Below are 18,828 nucleotides of genomic sequence, written 5' to 3' on the forward strand. Positions count from 1 at the left end.
GCATATAAATGTTCTAGAGATGAGAGCAGTGCTTCTAGCGTTGCAAGCCCTTCAAGACTCTCTTCCCTTGGGAACGATAGCAATTCAGACGGACAACATGTCTGTAGTGTGGTATATCAACAAACAAGGCGGAACCAGGTCCTACCCCTATGTCGAAGCACTCAGACTGTGGCAATGGGCGATTTCTTCTCAGCGGTTTCTGATAGCAACGCCATCCCGGAAGTCCAATCTTATCGCGGACAAGTTGAGCAGAGCTATCCTCATGCCTCACGAGTGGTCTCTGAAAGATTCTATCTTGGAGAGAATTTTTCTCAAGTTCAGCCTTTGCTACTCCCCAAAACAGCAAGTGCAAAGATTATTTCACCCTCTTCCCCTTACCAGGCCAGCCCAGCAAAGACGCTCTAGTCCAAGTTTGGCCCCGGGGACTTCTGTATGCATTCCCTACCTTCCCACTAATCTCTCAAGTGATGCAGAAAGCTATCGCTCAGAGGGCCTCAATGATCCTCATTGCTCCTTACTGGCCTCGACAGGTTTGGTTCCCCTTTCTACATCAATTTCTGTTGGAGCAACCCTGGCATCTGGACCTAGTTCCAGATCTTTTGATCCATCAGTCGGGTCAGTTACATCGCTCCCTCCCCTCTCTGAACCTCACTGCTTGGTTCCTCCAGTTCCAACCTTAGCCAGGCTTCCTCAAATATCTCACTCTGTTCGAGATATTTTGTTAGCTTCCCATAAATCTTCCACTCGGAAGATTTATCTTAGTAAGTGGAAACGTTTCGCCTACTGGGCTCAAGGAAGGGACATGGATCCTTTCACTGCTCCCATCCAAATAGTCCTTGATTTTCTAGCTGAACTTTTCCATGCAGGTTCATCTCCTTCTACTCTTAAAGTTCAATTGGCAGCCATATCTAACTTTCATGTGGGCATCTCAGATTCTGCCATCATGTCTCACAAGCTTTGCAAAGCTTTCTTGAAGGAGTTTTCTTCTTAGACCTCCTATAAGAAATCCTCCTCCTCTTGGGACCTTAATTTAGTTCTCACATCTTTAATTCTTCCCCTTTGAACCCGCAGCTTCCTGTTCAATGAAATTGCTATCCTGGAAGCCTCTCTTTCTGGTAGCCATTACTTCAGCTAGAAGGGTCTCAGAGCTTCATGCACTCAGCAGTCGACCATATCTTTTGTTTCATAAGGATAGGTATCCTTACGGACCAATCCATCCTTTTTACCTAAAGTAGCCTCTGCAAATCTAAATCAAAACATTGACCTCCTGTTTTTTCCTAATTTTTCTAACAGGTCTGAACAAAAATTGCATTGGCTAGATGTCCATCGTCAATTAAGGTATTATTTGGATAGGACCAAACAGTTCAGAAAAACTGACCAGTTGTTTGTCTCTTATGCAGAAGGCAGAAAGGGCTTTTCAGTTTCGAAGGTATCACTTTCCAGATGGCTAACATCCCTGATTTCCTTTGTGTATGAAATTAGACACCAAAAGTTGCCTAACAAACCAAAGGCCCATTCAACTAGAGCTTTGGCTACTTCTATAGCTTTCCAAGACAGGCTGCCTATTGATACCATTTTATGGCTACTCCTCACACTTTTATTTCTCATTACAAGTTGGATCTAGCTTCTAGACATAGAGCTAATTTTGGTTCCACTGTTCTCAAGAGTCTGTTCCGAAAGGCCACCCGGGACAAGGTGCTAGGGACGCGGTCCCATCCAGCAAGAATGAAGGCGAGATAGACAACTTAACATATAGAAGTTATGTTCTTACCATAACGTTCCATGTTAGTTGTCTTCTTCTCTTCTTTCTTCTAACCCCCCTCCTTCCCCCTAGCCTGGACAGACCTAGAGGAGTTTGATTGTGACCTCTCTTTCTTCCACCTCTATTGTATATATATATATATATGCTATACTTTGCATATATCCCTTCATCAGGTTTCAGGTCACCTTTTTTCTCTCCTTTTATAGAGGTGGTGTTTCCCTTTTCCAGTAATTCTGGATTTATTATTGGCTGGGCCTAGCTTACAAACGAGATCTGAGGTAATACCGCCTAGCATTGTGGGATATAAGGGGAGCCTCGAGCCGGTGGAACCAACTCTCGAGCTTTTAGAGTGGAGCCGAGGTTGGCTCCGAACCCATCCAGCAAGAAAGAAGGCGAGAAGAAGACAACTAACATGGAACGTTATGGTAAGAACATAACTTCTATTTTTCTTTCGTCAGTGCTTCTTTTGATGAAACATCCTTGTTTGGCCTGAAAGTAAGAGAGACTTTATCCAGGTGTGAGTAGGATGGTAAGACTCTGTCTGCTGTGGGTGTATGTTAGTGCACCTCCCAAAGGTCCTTTTCTAGGAACCAGAGGAGTGGTGGAATAATGTGGTTCAAGAACTCCCAAGGACCTTTCCAAGACACACAGGGAAGGAGTTCCCCCAGGGGCATAGGGGAGAACCAGAACAGAAGATGCCACCTTCGCAGCAGAGGTGGTCCGCAAAACCAGGGCTTCAGAGATTCTTTTCCAGGGAGGAGGCCCTTTCAGTGTTCCTGAAGGGGCACCCAATTGTCTTCCTCTGGTGGCAGTTGGTGGATGCTTGTCCTTGCACCTAAATGCCTGGTGAAATATAACAGATTCCTGGGTGCAACGGATCAAATCCAGAGGCTAAATCATTCCCTTTTCTCACCGTTCCCCTTTGCTCAAGAAAATCCATGATGTTCCACCCGGTCAAAGGGATTTGGCAGTGCATAAAATTCAAAAATTGCTGGACAAAAGAGTTATCAAAGAGGTCCCACCAGAGCAGAGTATCTGGAACCTACTCAAGATTCTTTCTAGTGTCAAAAAAAGACAGGGGACTGGAGACCGATTTTGGATCTCAGTGTGCTTAACAAATCTGAGCAAGTCTGTTTGGCAAACAATGTTCCAGATGGTCAGAGTGCAGTCTATTCTCCCCTTTCTGAAGAAAGGCAACTGGATGTGCTCAATAGACCTTCAGGATGTGTGTTACCATATAAAGATGAACAAACACTCAAAGTTCTTTCACTTCCAGCTGGGAGGCAGTCATTACCAATTCAGAGTACTTCCCTTTGGTCTCACCACAGCCCCCAAGGTGTTCACCAAGTGTATGGCAGTAGTAGCGGCTCACTTGAGACTGCAAGGATTCAGAGTGTTTCTGTACTTGGACGACTGGCTCATAACCACTTAAACTAAGCATTAATTAATGGTAGCCAGAGATTACACCCTCGACAGCTGCGCCCACCTAGAAAAGTCACATTTAATCCCAACACAAAATTTAGAATTTATAGGGGCGATTCTGAATACTCAAACAATTATAGCATCACTTCCTCTGAAAAGACGGAGAATAGTGGTACAAATTCAAAAGATAATCCACAGAAACAAGCTCTAGGGTCGATGGCAGCTTCTATAACTCTAGTACTATTAGCCAGGTTACATATGAGAATTCTGCAATGGCTACTAGCTACCTAGTAGTCTATCCTTCACCAAGCACTGTCAGATCAAGTTCTGATCACCAGTTGTTGCAAAACACTTCTTTGGTGGATACATTCCGAACAAATTCTCCATGGTCTTCCCTTTGTTCTTCTGGAGCCTACGGCCGTAGTCACCACGGACGCCTCCCAGATGGGGTTGAGGGCATTATCTGGGAAAGATGGTCTAAGCCACTTTATACCCATTAAAGGCCAGTTTGCACTTCAGTGTCCTGGAGATAATAGCAGTGCTTGTTGCGTTGCAGGCTTTTCTTCAGAGGACTATTGTAATTCAAACAGACAAGTATGTCAGTGGTTTGGTGCACCAATAAGCAGTGAGGAAGTCTTATCCCTTTTGTTGAGAAGCCCTCAAAATGTGGAAGTGGGCAATCTCTTCCAACCACTTTCTAATAGCAATGCACAATCTTGGAGTTCCGATGTGATTGTAGACAAGCTGAGCAGATGTATCCTTCAGCCTCAAGAGTAGTCTCTCAATCTAGAAGTGGCAAAGTTGATATTCCGCCATTGGGATCAACCTTGCTGTGATCTGTTTGCCTCCCCCCCGAACAACAAGTGCAGCAATTATTTTGCCCTTATTCCCCCTCGGGGAAGTAACCCAGAGACGCTCTCCACGAAAGGTGGCCTCCCGATCTCCTGTATGCCTTTCCCCTGACACTTCTAATTCCAAAATTTTTACAGAAAGCACTCAGGTTGAAAAGCACAGTAATCCTCATTGGCTCCCTATTGACATTGACAGATTTGGTTCCCCTTTCTTTGGCCTTATCTGATTCAACAACCTTAGATTCTGAACCCAATATCAGATCTTGGGGAGGGATGTTGGCATAGTGGTCAAGGTGTTTACCTTACAAACACAGGGTGCAGGGTTTGATTCTCACATGGGGTAATTGGCTAGGCTGAAAATGGCCCACAAGGGCAGTTTGCCTAGTACTAATCTATGAATCTTCTGTCACCTCTGGGCGGTCTTGTTCACCCACACATTTTGAAACTCAACCGGACTTTGTGGTTCCTCGAATTCCATTAGTTGCCAGGTGTCTTAATATTTCATCTCCAGTATGGCACATCCTTTTTTCAGCTCATAAACCTTCCACTAGAAAGCTATATTTAAGTAAGTGGAAGAGATTTACTATTTGGTCTAAGAAAAGCCAATTGATCCTTTCTCTGCTTCAGTAGGGCATGTTTTAGATTTTTTAGTCTCTCTGTTCAAACCTGGAGCTTCTCCTTCCACCATCAGAGTACGATTGGTTGCAATTTCTAACTTTCACGATGGTTTAGAAGAATGTTCTTTAGCCTCCCATAGGCTTTGTAAATCTTTCCTCAGAGGCACTCTTTTATTAAAAAAAGATCCCACTCCTCCTTGGGACCATTAATTTAGTACTACAAGCAGTAATACATTCCCCCTTTGAACCCTCTGCGGAATGTTTTCTGAAGTTTTTGTCTTGGAAGACTGTTTTTGTTCATAAACCTAGCCAAAAAGGTACCCTGGCTTTCGCTACCCAAGAAAATTATTTTCCTGTGCCCCTGTCGAGCAGAGCCACAGAAGTGATCCCTTGGGTGAATTTCCTATTTCCCATCCAATCATCAAGATTTTTCCTTGAAGAGTGCTAATGAGGAGCTCTGTTTGACATAGATAGGTAGTCTGTTCCAGAGTGTGGGAAGTCCCTTAGAGCGTGTAACTCGGAGGGATTGGGATTTCTTTAAGCAGAGCATGTCCAACAGCTCTGGTTTGACATAGCTTTGTATGTTAGGCAGAGATTGCCTCTGAGTAGGCGATATGTGATGGAGTAAAGCTGGAATTTCTTGAGACGGTCTGCGTAGGGCATCTGTTTGAGGCCAGTAATCCTCTTTGTGAGGTATTTCTGTGGCCTTTCCAGTTGTAGATGTCTTGTGAGGTACATACCAAAAGGGGCGTTGTACTCTATAATGGGTCTGAGTGATAAGTAGAGGGGAACAATTACCTCTTTTTTTTCAAGATGAGAAACCTTTTGTGATGAGATGAGCCATGTAGAAGGATTTCTTGACCACTGTGGCAATGTGATTATCAAAGGAGAGATTACTGCCCACCTGTGTCCCAAGGTCTCTTATCACACTTTCAGCATTAAGTAGACTACCACTTATGTGGTAGTTTATGGGTACAGAGTTTTTACCAAAGGGGATGACAATGCACTTTTTGACACTGAGCTTCAGGCCATGGCTTTGACACCAGGCATCTGTCTCAGTGAGGCCCTTTTGTAGTATGTCCACATCGTTAGGAGTTTCGAGTATGGCTCCTAGTTTGCAGTCATCTGCAAACTTTGTTAGCCAAAGACTTTCTGTGTTAGCCTGTACTTCAGAGAAGTAGATACCAAACAGGAGAGGACCCAGGACTGAACCCTGTGGTACTCCACCTGTCACTGGTCTGTAGTCGGATGTAGAGTCTGCTACTTTCACAGTGTGGGTTCTGTCCGTGAGCCAGTTGGCAACCAATCTTGTGACATAGGGATTTATACCTAGTTTAGTGAGCTTATCTATAATTCCAGAGTGGGGGATGGTGTCGAAAGCCTTGGAGAGATCTAGATAAGCTGTGTGAACCACCTTATCCTCATCTATAGCTTTGGTGACTACTTCAAAGAAGTTAATCAGGTTTAGGAGACATGATCTGCCTTTTACAAACCCGAACTGGGTAGGGTCCAGAGTTTGAAGATTACCAATGTCTTTGTTTATGAGCTCCATGATGATACGTTCCATGGCCTTGCAGACCAGGCTCGTCAGGCTAATGGGGAGGTAGTTCCTGGGGTCCGTCGTGGCTCCCACTTTGTGGAATGGGATAACCATCACGGTGCTCCATTCAGTGAGCACAAAGCCTGAGGTGAGGCTATGATTGAACATGGTACTTAGGTAGGGTGCCAGTTCATTCTGTAGTTCGTGTAGAACGCAGCCTGGGATATTGTCAGGTCCCATGGATGCTGTGTTCTTGGCTTTGGAGAGTGTGTTTTTTACCTGTGCAGCCGTGATTACAGGAACTTTGCATTCTTCCGGTATAGAGATGGGCCCTCTGGGGGGTGAGAGGGGGGGGGGGTAAAGTTAGCACCGAACCTATCTGCCAGGATGTTGGCAATATCAGTTGGTTCTGTATATTTAGTACCATTGTGCTGTAACTCAGAGCAGATCTGAGTTTTGCCATTGAGATTCTTGACATAGCTATAGAATGCTTTGTGGTTGTCTTTAGAGTTGGTGGCAATTTTGTTTTCGTAACTAGCTTTGGAGGATTTTATCAGGGATCTCAGCTTCGTACTGAGGTTGACCAGGGAGTTCCTCCAGTCATGGGATTTTACTCTTTTTTGCAACAGTTTCTTTCTTCTATTGTAGAGTTTGTTTATGGCAGAAGACCACCAGATTGGCTTCCTTTTTTTGGAAGATAGCATCTTGGTTCCATTAGGGATAGCATGATCCATGCACACTTGTAAGTGCTTATAAAGTGCATTTGTGTAGGATTCAGCAGTCATACCGCTATTGCCCGTCTGCATGGGTGTCCTAAAGTTTGCCACTTCTGTCTTAAGAAGTGTGAAGTTGGCTTTGGAGAAGTGTTTTACGGTGGTTTCCCTAATTGGGGGTGGGGGGTGGGATGTGGATGTCTTTGGTAATTAGCTTGTTGTCTGATTTGACCAACGAGGAATTGACCTCTGGTATGGAACACCGGTTGCCCATGTTGGTAATGACCAGGTCTAGGATATTGCTGCCCCTGGTGGGGGTGTGAATAAGTTGATCCAAGGCATTGGAATTTATGAATTCCAAAAAACGTTGAGCAAAAGAGTTGGTACATGAGTAGTTTTCCCAGTTAATGGTGGGGTAGTTGAAATCGCCCATTATTAGGGTGTTGGGTTGTATCCTAATACTTTCCAGTGTATCAATAAATGAGGAGTGGGAATCCTGGGGCATGGTGGGGAGTCTGCAGCAAGCTACAATTTGGATTGCAGTCTTGCCCAGAGTTAGTTGCACTTGGATAATCTCGGATAAATTATGCTGTGCAACTAGCCTGGAAGTGTGGATATCCTTAATGAATATGGACACGCCTCCACCTTTAGTGCTTCGTTCCGGGTTAGGTGGCCGAAAGGTGTGGTATGAATTATAGCGTGGTAACACAGGGGTGCTCTCTGGAGCTTTGAACCAGGTCTCTGTCACTGCACAGATGTCGATGTTCTCCATTTTAAGGAGTGCCTTGAGTGAGTGCATTTTGAGGTTTAGACTTATAGCATTGAGTAGCATTACCCTCAGATTTTGCTTGCTTGTACCTGTTACGGTGGTGAATTTGTCATTTGAACCTTGCCTAAAAAAGGCACTTTAGGGGTGGCAAGTGCCTTTGCCAGTATCTGGAATCCCAAGGGCGACAGGTGCAGGCCATCTCTAGCAAAGCATCGTAGTCTGTCGATCATGTCGTCCCAGGCAGACAAATACTGGATCCCCTTAGAATGACACCAGAAGCTTAGCCAATTGTTGAAGTCAATCATTTTGTCGTTATACTGTGGTATCATTCCAGGTGATGGCAGGATGCTACTCAGGGCTAGGGTCATACCTGCCTGGGCTACAAGATTGGAGAGCTCCTCCGTGTCTCTTTTCATGTAGTCCAGGGAGGTACGTCTCAGGTCATTCACACCAACATGGACAATGACAGTGTCATATTTATACTTGTTGTGGAGTGACCGGAGTACGTGCATTATGTGGCGTTGGTGGCCATTACTTCCTCCAGGAGGATTTCAGAGATCCAGGCCTTATCGTCGGGGACCTCCTTATCTGATTTTCCATAAGGATAGGGTTTCTTTATGAACAAACCCCTCCTTTCTACCAAAGGTAGTATCAGAAGCTGACATTAATCAGATGATTAATTTACCGTTTTTCTTCCCATATCATTCCAACAAGGAGAATATGCTTTGCATTTATTAGACGTCCATAGACAATTACATTTCCACCTTCACAGAACTAAAGACATAAGACAATCAAGTCAGCTCTTTCTTTTTCCAGTACAGATTTGGCTAAAGCAGTCAGCAAGACTACTCTAAGTGGTTGAAAGATTGCATCTCATTCATCTATGATAAGAATAAATTAACCTTGCCTAAGCCAATCAAAGCACATTCTGCAAGGTCGACAGCCACTTCAGCAATCTTCCAATCTAGAGTTTCAGTGTCTGATATATGTGCAGCAGCTACTTGGGCTTCTCCCCATACCTTTGTTACTCATTACAGACTGGACTTGATGCCTAGGGGAAGATCATCTTTTGGCTTGATGGTGCTCAGGAATATTCTTCCATGAGTCTACCCAAGATTCTCGGTAGCTGGGGACTCTGTCCCATCTGTCAAGGATAAAATGATGATTGACAACACCAGATAAAGAAGTTATGTGCTCACCTTAACTTTCCGTCTGTGGTGTGTATCTTCATTTATCCTTGACTTCCCCCCCTTCAGGATTTTTTGGTGGAGCGGATCATGTATTGTTGGATTATTATGGTTATTGAAGCACAGTAGATAAGGCTTCCTTCTGGCTTACTTTCTGTGTGTGTGTGTGTGTGTGTGTGTGTGTGTGTGTGTGTATATATATATATATATATATATATGTATATATAATCTGTCTCTCTCTATATATATATATATATATATATATATATATGGTTCTAGGTCATAAGCTCGACAGCCACTCTCACCGACAACAAAAACATCGCCACCACATTATCGACCAACCAGAAACATGACAACTCACATGCCCGACAAACAAGTAACCGACGGTCCACAAACACGAAACCCCACACACTGCACACACCACAGTAACAACAATCAACTAACAAAACACATCCCTTATCCAAAACCACACAGAACACAAGCACACCAAAATCCTCACAAACCCACACTAAACCTCACACACACAACTACGTCCAACCCTAACCCAAACCCTTACCCTAAGGTCCGTCACTATCGCACACTCAGCTAACCCGCTAACCCTAACTCACTTAATCCACCCCTAACCCAAAAATACCACTAACACTTACATAACCGCTAACCCTAACCCTAACTCACTTAACCGCCCTAACCCAAAAATACCACTACCGCACTTACATAACCCCTAACCCTAACTCACTTAACCCGCCCTAACCCAAAACATACCACTACCGCACACTTACCCAACCCGCCCTAACCCTAACTCACTTAACCCACCCTATCCCCACAGACTGTCACTATCCACACTTACCTTAGTCGCACCTAACGTCCGTCACCACCGCATACTCACACAGCCTTCTTTCCAACTCAGTATCCCTGGCGTCGGAGTTTTCATCCGTAGCGTCGGTCTTCCGAGTGTCGATCATCTGGCCCGCTCATGCGTTGTCGGTAATCCCAGCTGTCGATCTTCTAACCTACACCCATATATATATATATATATATATATATATATATATATATATATATATATATTTATGTATATATGTTTCATATGTTTTCATACTTTCTGCAAACTCGATCTGTGGGATTCTGGGTAGAGGTGAAGCTCGAGAGATTTTGGCTGGCTTGAGCTGTAGTAACGGCCAATTCGGTTACAATATCGAAACCTAGCCCATCTGTCAAGGATAAATGAAGATAGACAACACAGATGGAATGTTATGGTGAGTACATAGCTTTTTATAAAGAAGTTATATACTGTGTTGTCCATTTGCATTCTTCCTAATTTCCCCTCCCTTCAACCTCCTACCAATTTGTCACTTATGGAAAAATGAGCTTTTGAGCTCGAGATATTGGTATCTCATATAATTGTTGTTCCTCAGTTTCTAATTAGCAAGAGGATCAGTAAACAAGATGTGATGTATGGAGGGGGACTAGGACATTATGGGTAAGGAACGAGCTTCAGAGTTTTCAGTATCCACGAGCTGTGAAAAGCAGGCAAGTCGGATCCTAATGCACTTGTTGAGGAAGAATGAAAATAGACAATCCAGATGGAATGTTATGGTGAGCACATAACTACTATTTTTATTTAAAATGATTTGTCTGCATCAGTTTTATGCATACTTGTGACTTATGTTTTGACTTAAGCGGTGGAAAATGTTCAAGATGTAGAGCTTATGGTGTAAGCATGAGTTGTTAATATTTTGTATATTCTTTTTTATTTCTGAATCTTTTCACACTTTTAAATGTTTTTCTTTTAAACATTTAGTCTGTATGATTGTAGTCCAACACAAGGCTTATCAAGTCTGAATCCGCTTTCTGCTCAGTCTCCAACTTCCCAGTCTAGTCCTCCCCGTAATAGTCTGCCTGTACCGTCTGGCATGCCTAGTCCTTCGACCACTGTGGCAAGTCCTTCAGGATTGCAGCCATCATCTCCAAGATTCCAACCATATTCTGTGGCGTCATCTAGTGTGAGATCGACTACAGCAAGTACCACCTCTCCATCATCTCCATCTACTCAAACTATGGCAACCAGCCCTCTAGCAGTCCCAACCAGCTCTTCCAGACAGCGTCCATTGATGATATTACCAATTTCTCCTAGTACTCTGAATAGGCATCCAGCTCTCGTTAGCAGGATCCCCTCTAGGTATTAAACAGAAGGAGTGTAAACTGAATACTAACCCATTTGGAGAGTTTTTCGCAGCATGCCATTACCATTTGATGCAAAGAAAACAATGGTTGTGCTTGTGTGGCATGTCATAGCATTGCTTTTTTGATGGTGCATGTTGCAGTCTACAGTAGGTGCTTTTACGTTGTGTTGAGAATTAAAATGCATTTCATCCAATTTTTTTCTATTTAAAATGTTAATTAAGCTTCACAAAAATGTATTCACTTTGCAACGTTTTCTAAAACTGGCATTGTATTATGGAGTATGAATTGGTAGGTACAGCATAGTAAAATGCTACACAGGGGCCCTCTGCTAGTGGTTTCCAGATGTTTCGAGCAGTATATTTCTGGCTGTTTTGTGAGGGTGTCCTTGGCAAGAAAACAAACACAATTGTAAAAACGTATACTTTTTTAAACTGATTAAGTAACTGGTCAATACCACCTGCTGAGTAGTACCTCAGCTGACTGACATTTTAGTGTAGAACGAATAGTTGTGTAAAATCTTACCATAACCATAGATGTCCTTCTCTTCTGTGTTGCAGTATTCTTTGCATGTGGGAAATCCTCCACCCAAGCAACCCAACGTCTGGCCAGCATACAACAGCTTTTAGCTACTGAAAGGTACGTGGAACGTCACACGTGTGCGCTGTCAGTGTCCACCATAAAAGGACATCCGCACCTACATTCCTCAGAACTGTAATGCCCCAGAAGGAACACCAGACCTAAGGACCAATAATATGCCATCCTGGGAAAGAAAAACAAGATATAGAGGGGGAAGGAGGGCTGGACAGAATACTGCAACATAGAAGAGAAGAACATCTATGGTTATGATAAGATTTTACACAACTATTCTTATGTCCTTCTATTCAATGTTGCAGTATTCTTTACATGTGTGAGAGTACCAAAGGTTAGTATGAACCCTGGGAGGAGGAAGGAGCAGAGGAACTTTCAACAAAACTATGGAGAATGGCTCTAGCAAACCATACTCTAGATCTTGAAATGGTATCCAACTTAATAAAAATCTGGACGCCGACACTGAAGAATCACTGCTCGTCCTGGTGATGAAATATGTTAGTTTATTGTAACTCCACACGATACAAAAGACAGGGTTTAGCGCTTTCAACTGTTGTACACAGTCTTCCTCAGAACAACATAATGCTAGTATTCTACTGCTTAAATACTCTACTTTTTTGAACTTAATTGAATGATTGCTCTAGTTGCCGCCAAAAACTTTAAAGACATACTAGTCACAATAGTTGATCAAGGATATCTACAATTTACACTTTACTATATATAGGTAACACATACATTGACTACTAATACAAAATAACATAGTTTGTAAATTACCTACTCTAATACATCCTGCCGTTTATCATAGATCTCATAATATACATACTATTTAATAAAATAATCCCCCTACTATATTTAATATATAAGTCCATCTAAAACTATCAAACTATTGCATATATATATATATATATATATATATATATTGAATACTAAAATACTATTGTAAAAATCATAAAATAAAAGTATCAAACTATTGCATATATATATATATATATATATATATTGAATACTAAAATACTATTGTAAAAATCATAAAATAAAAGTTGATATTAAAATATCATATACAGTTACTAAACATAAAAGCAAAATGTTTCACTACCACCTTATACATATCCACAACATGCATATTTTCAGAATTGTTTAGTTGCATGTGATCAAATATACTAATAACAGAGTCACATCATCTTGTCTAAAACCCATTATGTAAATGTGCATAACTACATCTACGCATCCCTTAATACGTAGTGATTGTTTATTGTACACAAAATACAAGATACCTGATGTAAGATACATAATGTCAGATGCTGTAGATGTATCAAACCTATACCTTTTCAAACTCACTTATAATAAGGCTAAAAATGGTTTTATACTGACAAAATCATTAAGACCAGGTTTGCGGGTGGAATCTGTCAGGATCTGCCATCTACTTTCTCTTGCTGCCAACTCCATTTTCCAATTCCCTCCAAGTGGTGTAATGAAAACCTGATCAATGATAGCAAATGTAAAACCATGTTCTGTCCCTTGCTCCATAATGTGCCTATATAATGCATTCTTACTATCACTTTTCTGTATCCGGTATAGGTGTTCATATACACGCTTCTTCAATTGTCTTTCCGTTTTACCGATATAGTGGGCATTGCACTGTGTGCAATTGGCTATATACACTACCCTTTTGAACAGCAATTCCGGTTTTACATCTAATAAACGTTCGATTGATATCATCTAACCTGATGGTGTTGGCTGTGTTAATATATTTGCATTGTTTGCACCTTCCACATTTTTTGGTTCCCTTATGTGTATCTACTTCATCCTTTCTATGGCTAGCCCTCTCCAACAGTCGCTTGATATTGGGCCGCTTATATACACATTTAGGTAATTTATCCCATCTCTTTTCTTTGTCCATGGAGACTAATATTGCCCAATGTTTCTCTAAAATTTCTTTGACCAAATGTGTGTAAGGTGTATATGTAAGTACGCACACTCTTCCCTGGAGTTCGCTTGGTGCTTCTGTTTTGTCATTCATTCTATAACATCCTAATAATGGTGGATATCTTTGTCCCCATTGACCTTCTACATATTTGATAACTTCATTAACCATTTTCTTTGGATAGGCACGATCTAAAAATAATTCTCTAATATAGTTAAGTTCTGCCACCATTATGGTCCTTGTGGAGGACATCCTGGCTGCCCGAATACATTGTCCTTTCACTATATTTCTGAACACATGTGGAGGGTGGCTACTACTGAAATGTATATAGTCATTCGAGAATGTGGGCTTACGGTATAACTTGGAAATAAAACCCACATCATCATGACTAATTAATACATCCAAAAATGCTATTTCAGTGTTACTGTAACTATGTGTGAATTTTAAAAAGCTAGTAGTATTGTTTATGTATATCATAAATTCCTCAATTTTTTCCACTGGACCATTCCACAAGATAAAAATATCATCCAGGTACCTTGCATAGTAAGAGATGTTAGAAAAAAATGTGCTGTTAAATACATGTTCTAACTCCCATTCGAGCATGACCTAATTTGCAAAAATGGGAGCACACGCTGCTCCCATGGCCACCCTTAATCTGTTTAAAAATTCACCCTGGAATGCTATATAGTTATGGTCCAGTACAAGCCCCATCATATCACAAATTAAAGAAATCTTATTCCATGTGAGGCCTGAGTGTTTCCTTGCTGTTAGCAAAAATTCCAGGCCCTCATCTTTAGGTATGCTGGAAAATAAATCCTGGACGCCTATGGTAAGATAAATTGTATCTGAATGCCATTTGTCTCTGGTTAAATCACCCAAAAATCTCCAGGAGTCTTTCATGATATGAGGGATGGATTTATAAACATTTTGAGCCATCCGTCTATGAGTTTCCCTATGTTAAAGGTTTTAGAATGAGAGCCTGAAACTATGGGGCTAAATGGGGATTCTTCAAACACTTATGTATTTTTGGTATACCCACCATCTTGGCCAGAACTGGATAATCGACCTTAAGAAATGAATAGGTATCATTACATATCCTGTTATCAATCAAATATTCTTCTATAACCAAATCTATTCTTTTATACCCAATGTTGATTTGGTTAATAGAGATGTTCTCATAATTTCCTGATTCGTAAAAATACTGTGTAAAGCCTCATTATATTCTCTAGTGTAGTATATTACTGCTCCACCGCCTTGTCGGGCTTCATGATTCTAATGTCATTCATACCCATCAGTGCAGATAATGCTCTCTCTCCAATGCTGGGAGATTATCTGTAAGGTTATTTTTGTTCTCTTTACATTTTATACATCCAGTATATATCATTGCATACCAGTTTCTCATAATTCAACACTTGCTGGTTATTATCAGGAATGAAGGTACTTTTCTTCCTAAGGTCAGTTCCTGCTATACCTATCGGTCCCTTCTCATTATTTCTGTTATTGTCAAAATGTGCTGCCAAATTTAGTCTTCTGCAAAACATTTTGATCTCCTTGATATTGTCCACTAATTGCAGCCCGGTAGCTGGTATATACTTCATACCCTTACTCAAAGTGACCCCATTTCATGGTTAACCTTCACCTCAGTATAGTTATACACCTTAAATCCTTCAAAAACAATGATCTTAGGATATATGTTGACTACATTGTTTTCCGTAGGGGCTATCTCTATATTGGTATGACTGCTAATTGCTGTCTTAATACAATTGTGTGTTTGTCCCTCTACTTCTTTGTCTTTAAATGCGTATGTGTAACTGGTCAACCTTATCACTGTTTCCACATTCAATCCTACCAGTCGGTATGATAAACTTTCCATTTTCATAAGTATCATTTATCGCTGCCTGTTGATGTTCCGTGCTGGAAAAAATCTTCCCCCCTGAAAATTTTCTTCCCTTATATTCGCTCTAGTGGATTTTCTCCTGGGATGAAAATTACTAACATCATTGTTGGGGTCCCTATATGCTGGCCAAACATATGCCCTGTTACTGTTATATAATTCCAAGTCACGTGTAATCTTTCTATTCTTTCTCTCCATAATAGTCTGAATTTTGTTATCAGCTATTACATACTGTTTCATGTATAATTCCTTCCATATGTCATATTCTTTGTGACTAGTAATCATATTATTAATACTCTCTAATTCATTAGCCAACTTAATAAGTTTTTCATCCAAATGCTTAATAACTGTTTTAATATATGCAAACCCAAAACTATCGAATAATTCATTAAAATCCTTCATGATGCCACTTCCATATTTAATACCTAGTGGCAGTTTGAAAAATCTCATGCCCTTAGGTACTATCTTTAGTTTGAGACACTTGGATAAATAACTGCAGTCTAATTTAGTGTTTTTATATGATACCAATTTCTTACCAAAATCAAATATCAATTCCTTTGCTGAAGAATGCATCATATTTATCTTATTACATTTGTTGTTTACAAATCCTGTATCCGCATCACAAAAAATAAAACTATCCTGTAGAAACTGCACCATCATCTCATCTTCCGCAGCCCCTAATATCACATTTATTATTATTAATATTACAATCTGAAACATGTCCATTGTGTTGCATAAAACTTTTGGTCTACGTGGGCTGGAAAAATCATGTATAAAAGTCTGTGTAACAGTACCTTTTGGGGCCACAACGCCTTAGACTTTCCTTTGCCATAGGTTTTCACTGTAGTATATTCCTTCGATCGGCTCCATTACCCATTGTCTCTTGCCGAGCCCTGCTGAAACTAAAGTCAAATGTAAAGTCCTGGTCTAAGATGTTACCAGGGTATCCACTGCATATTTCTGCATCTCCATGACTGATGATATCAATTCCATCGAACCCATTTCCTTTACGCTTGTCCGCAAATCAATAACAGAATCTGCATTACCATATGTCCTAGAATCAACATCCATATCTCTAAGTCCCTTTGGAAAACCGCGATCTGGTGTTTGTAGTGCTACTTTCTAGATGTCCTGAGATGTTGTCGAGTCATCAGGACGACATTCATTGCATTATCCAACATCACCACTTCCTCTGGAGTACGTACCTCTGCGTCTTCCGTAATAGGTCCTACGACCCTTTTGAAAACTTTCCCTTTGGTAGCATTTGCGGTTACCAACCCGGTAACCAAATCCAGCAATCTGTGCACCTCCCCTTGTAGGGACGTAAGATCAGCTCTTAAAAGAGCTATTTCATCTTTAGACAATGAAGCAGCTGGGGATTCCTCTTGGTCAGCCATCCTTGAATCAACTCAATAAATAATGAACGAACACCAACCAAATAAAAATCTGGACGCCGACACTGAAGAATCACTGCTCGTCCTGGTGATGAAATATGTTAGTTTATTGTAACTCCACACGATACAAAAGACAGGGTTTAGCGCTTTCAACTGTTGTACACAGTCTTCATCAGAACAACATAATGCTAGTATTCTACTGCTTAAATACTCTACTTTTTTGAACTTAATTTAATGATTGCTCTAGTTGCCGCCAAAAACTTTAAAGACATACTAGTCACAATAGTTGATCAAGGATATCTACAATTTACCCTTTACTATGTATAGGTAACACATACATTGACTACTAATACAAAATAAGTTTTTGGCGGCAACTAGAGCAATCATTCAATTAAGTTCAAAAAAGTAGAGTATTTAAGCAGTAAAATACTAGCATTATGTTGTTCTGATGAAGACTGTGTACAACAGTTGAAAGCGCTAAACCCTGTCTTTTGTATCGTGTGGAGTTGCAATAAACTAACATATTTCATCACCAGGACGAGCAGTGATTCTTCAGTGTCGGCGTCCAGATTTTTATTTGGTTGGTGTTCGTTCATTATTTATTGAGTTGATTCAAGGATGGCTGACCAAGAGGAATCCCCAGCTGCTTCATTGTCTAAAGATGAAATAGCTCTTTTAAGAGCTGATCTTACGCCCCTACAAGGAGGTACAGATTGCTGGATTTGTTACCGGGTTGGTAACCGCAAATGCTACCAAAGGAAAGTTTTCAAAAGGGTCGAGGACCTATTACGGAAGACGAGAGGTACGCAACGCCAAAGGAAGCGATGTTGGATAATCGCAATGAATGTCGCCCTGATGACTCGACAACATCTCCAGGACATCTAGAAAGTAACGCACTACAAACACCAGATTGCGGTTTTCCAAAGGGACTTAGAGATATGGATGTTGATTCTAGGACATATGGTAATGCAGATTCTGTTATTGATTTGCCGGACAAACGAAGGAAATGGGTTCGATGGAATTGATATCATCAGTCATGGAGATGCAGAAATATGCAGTGGATACCCTGGTAACATCTTAGACCAGGACTTTACATTTGACTTTAGTTTCAGCAGGGCTCGCAAGAGACAATGGGTAATGGAGCCCGTCTGAAGGAATATACTACAGTGAAAACCTATGGCAAAGGAAAGTCTAAGGCCGTTGTGGCCCCAAAAGGTACTGTTACACAGACTTTTATACATGATTTTTCCAGCCCACGTAGACCAAAAAGTTTTATGCAATACAATGGACATGTTTCAGATTGTAATATTAATAATAATAATGTGATATTAGGGGCTAACGGAAGATGAGATGATGGTGCAGTTTCTAGAGGATAGTTTTATTTTTTGTGATGCGGACACAGGATTTGTAAACAACAAATGTAATAAGATAAATATGATGCATTCTTCAGCAAAGGAATTATTTGATTTTGGTAAGAAATTGGTATCATATAAAAACACTAAATTAGACTGCAGTTATTTATCCAAGTGTCTCAAACTAAAGATAGTACCTAAGGGCATGAGATTTTTCAAACTGCCACTAGGTATTAAATATGGAAGTGACATCATGAAGGATTTTAATGAATTATTCGATAGTTTTGGGTTTGCATATATTAAAACAGTTATTAAGCATTTGGATGAAAAACTTATTAAGTTGGCTAATGAATTAGAGAGTATTAATAATATGATTACTAGTCACAAAGAATATGACATATGGAAGGAATTATACATGAAACAGTATGTAATAGCTGATAACAAAATTCAGACTATTATGGAGAGAAAGAATAGAAAGATTACGGATGACTTGGAATTATATAACAGTAACAGGGCATATGTTTCACAGCATATAGGGACCCCAACAATGATGTTAGTAATTTTCATCCCAGGAGAAAATCCACTAGAACGAATATAAGGGAAGAAAAATTTTGGGAAGATTTTTTCCAGC

General features: G+C 40.7%; 1 protein-coding gene across 2 annotated transcripts in view; it reads left to right on the plus strand.

Moving 5' to 3' along the window:
- UBE4B (ubiquitination factor E4B) overlaps window positions 1-18,828 on the plus strand; it is a 2,592,778-nt gene that overhangs the window by 741,096 nt on the left and 1,832,854 nt on the right. The window contains exon 7 of one of the 2 annotated variants that reach the window (XM_044063145.1): window positions 10,663-11,040. The exons of the other annotated variant lie outside the window; for it this stretch is intronic. Coding sequence (XP_043919080.1) covers window positions 10,663-11,040 — 378 coding nt within the window. The remainder of the gene's footprint in view (window positions 1-10,662; window positions 11,041-18,828) is intronic. 2 annotated transcript variants of the gene reach the window in all.

This window comes from Protopterus annectens, chromosome 2.part1 (genome assembly GCF_019279795.1).
Source record: "Protopterus annectens isolate FY-2018-M chromosome 2.part1, PAN1.0, whole genome shotgun sequence".
In the NCBI taxonomy this organism is placed as follows: domain Eukaryota; kingdom Metazoa; phylum Chordata; order Ceratodontiformes; family Protopteridae; genus Protopterus; species Protopterus annectens.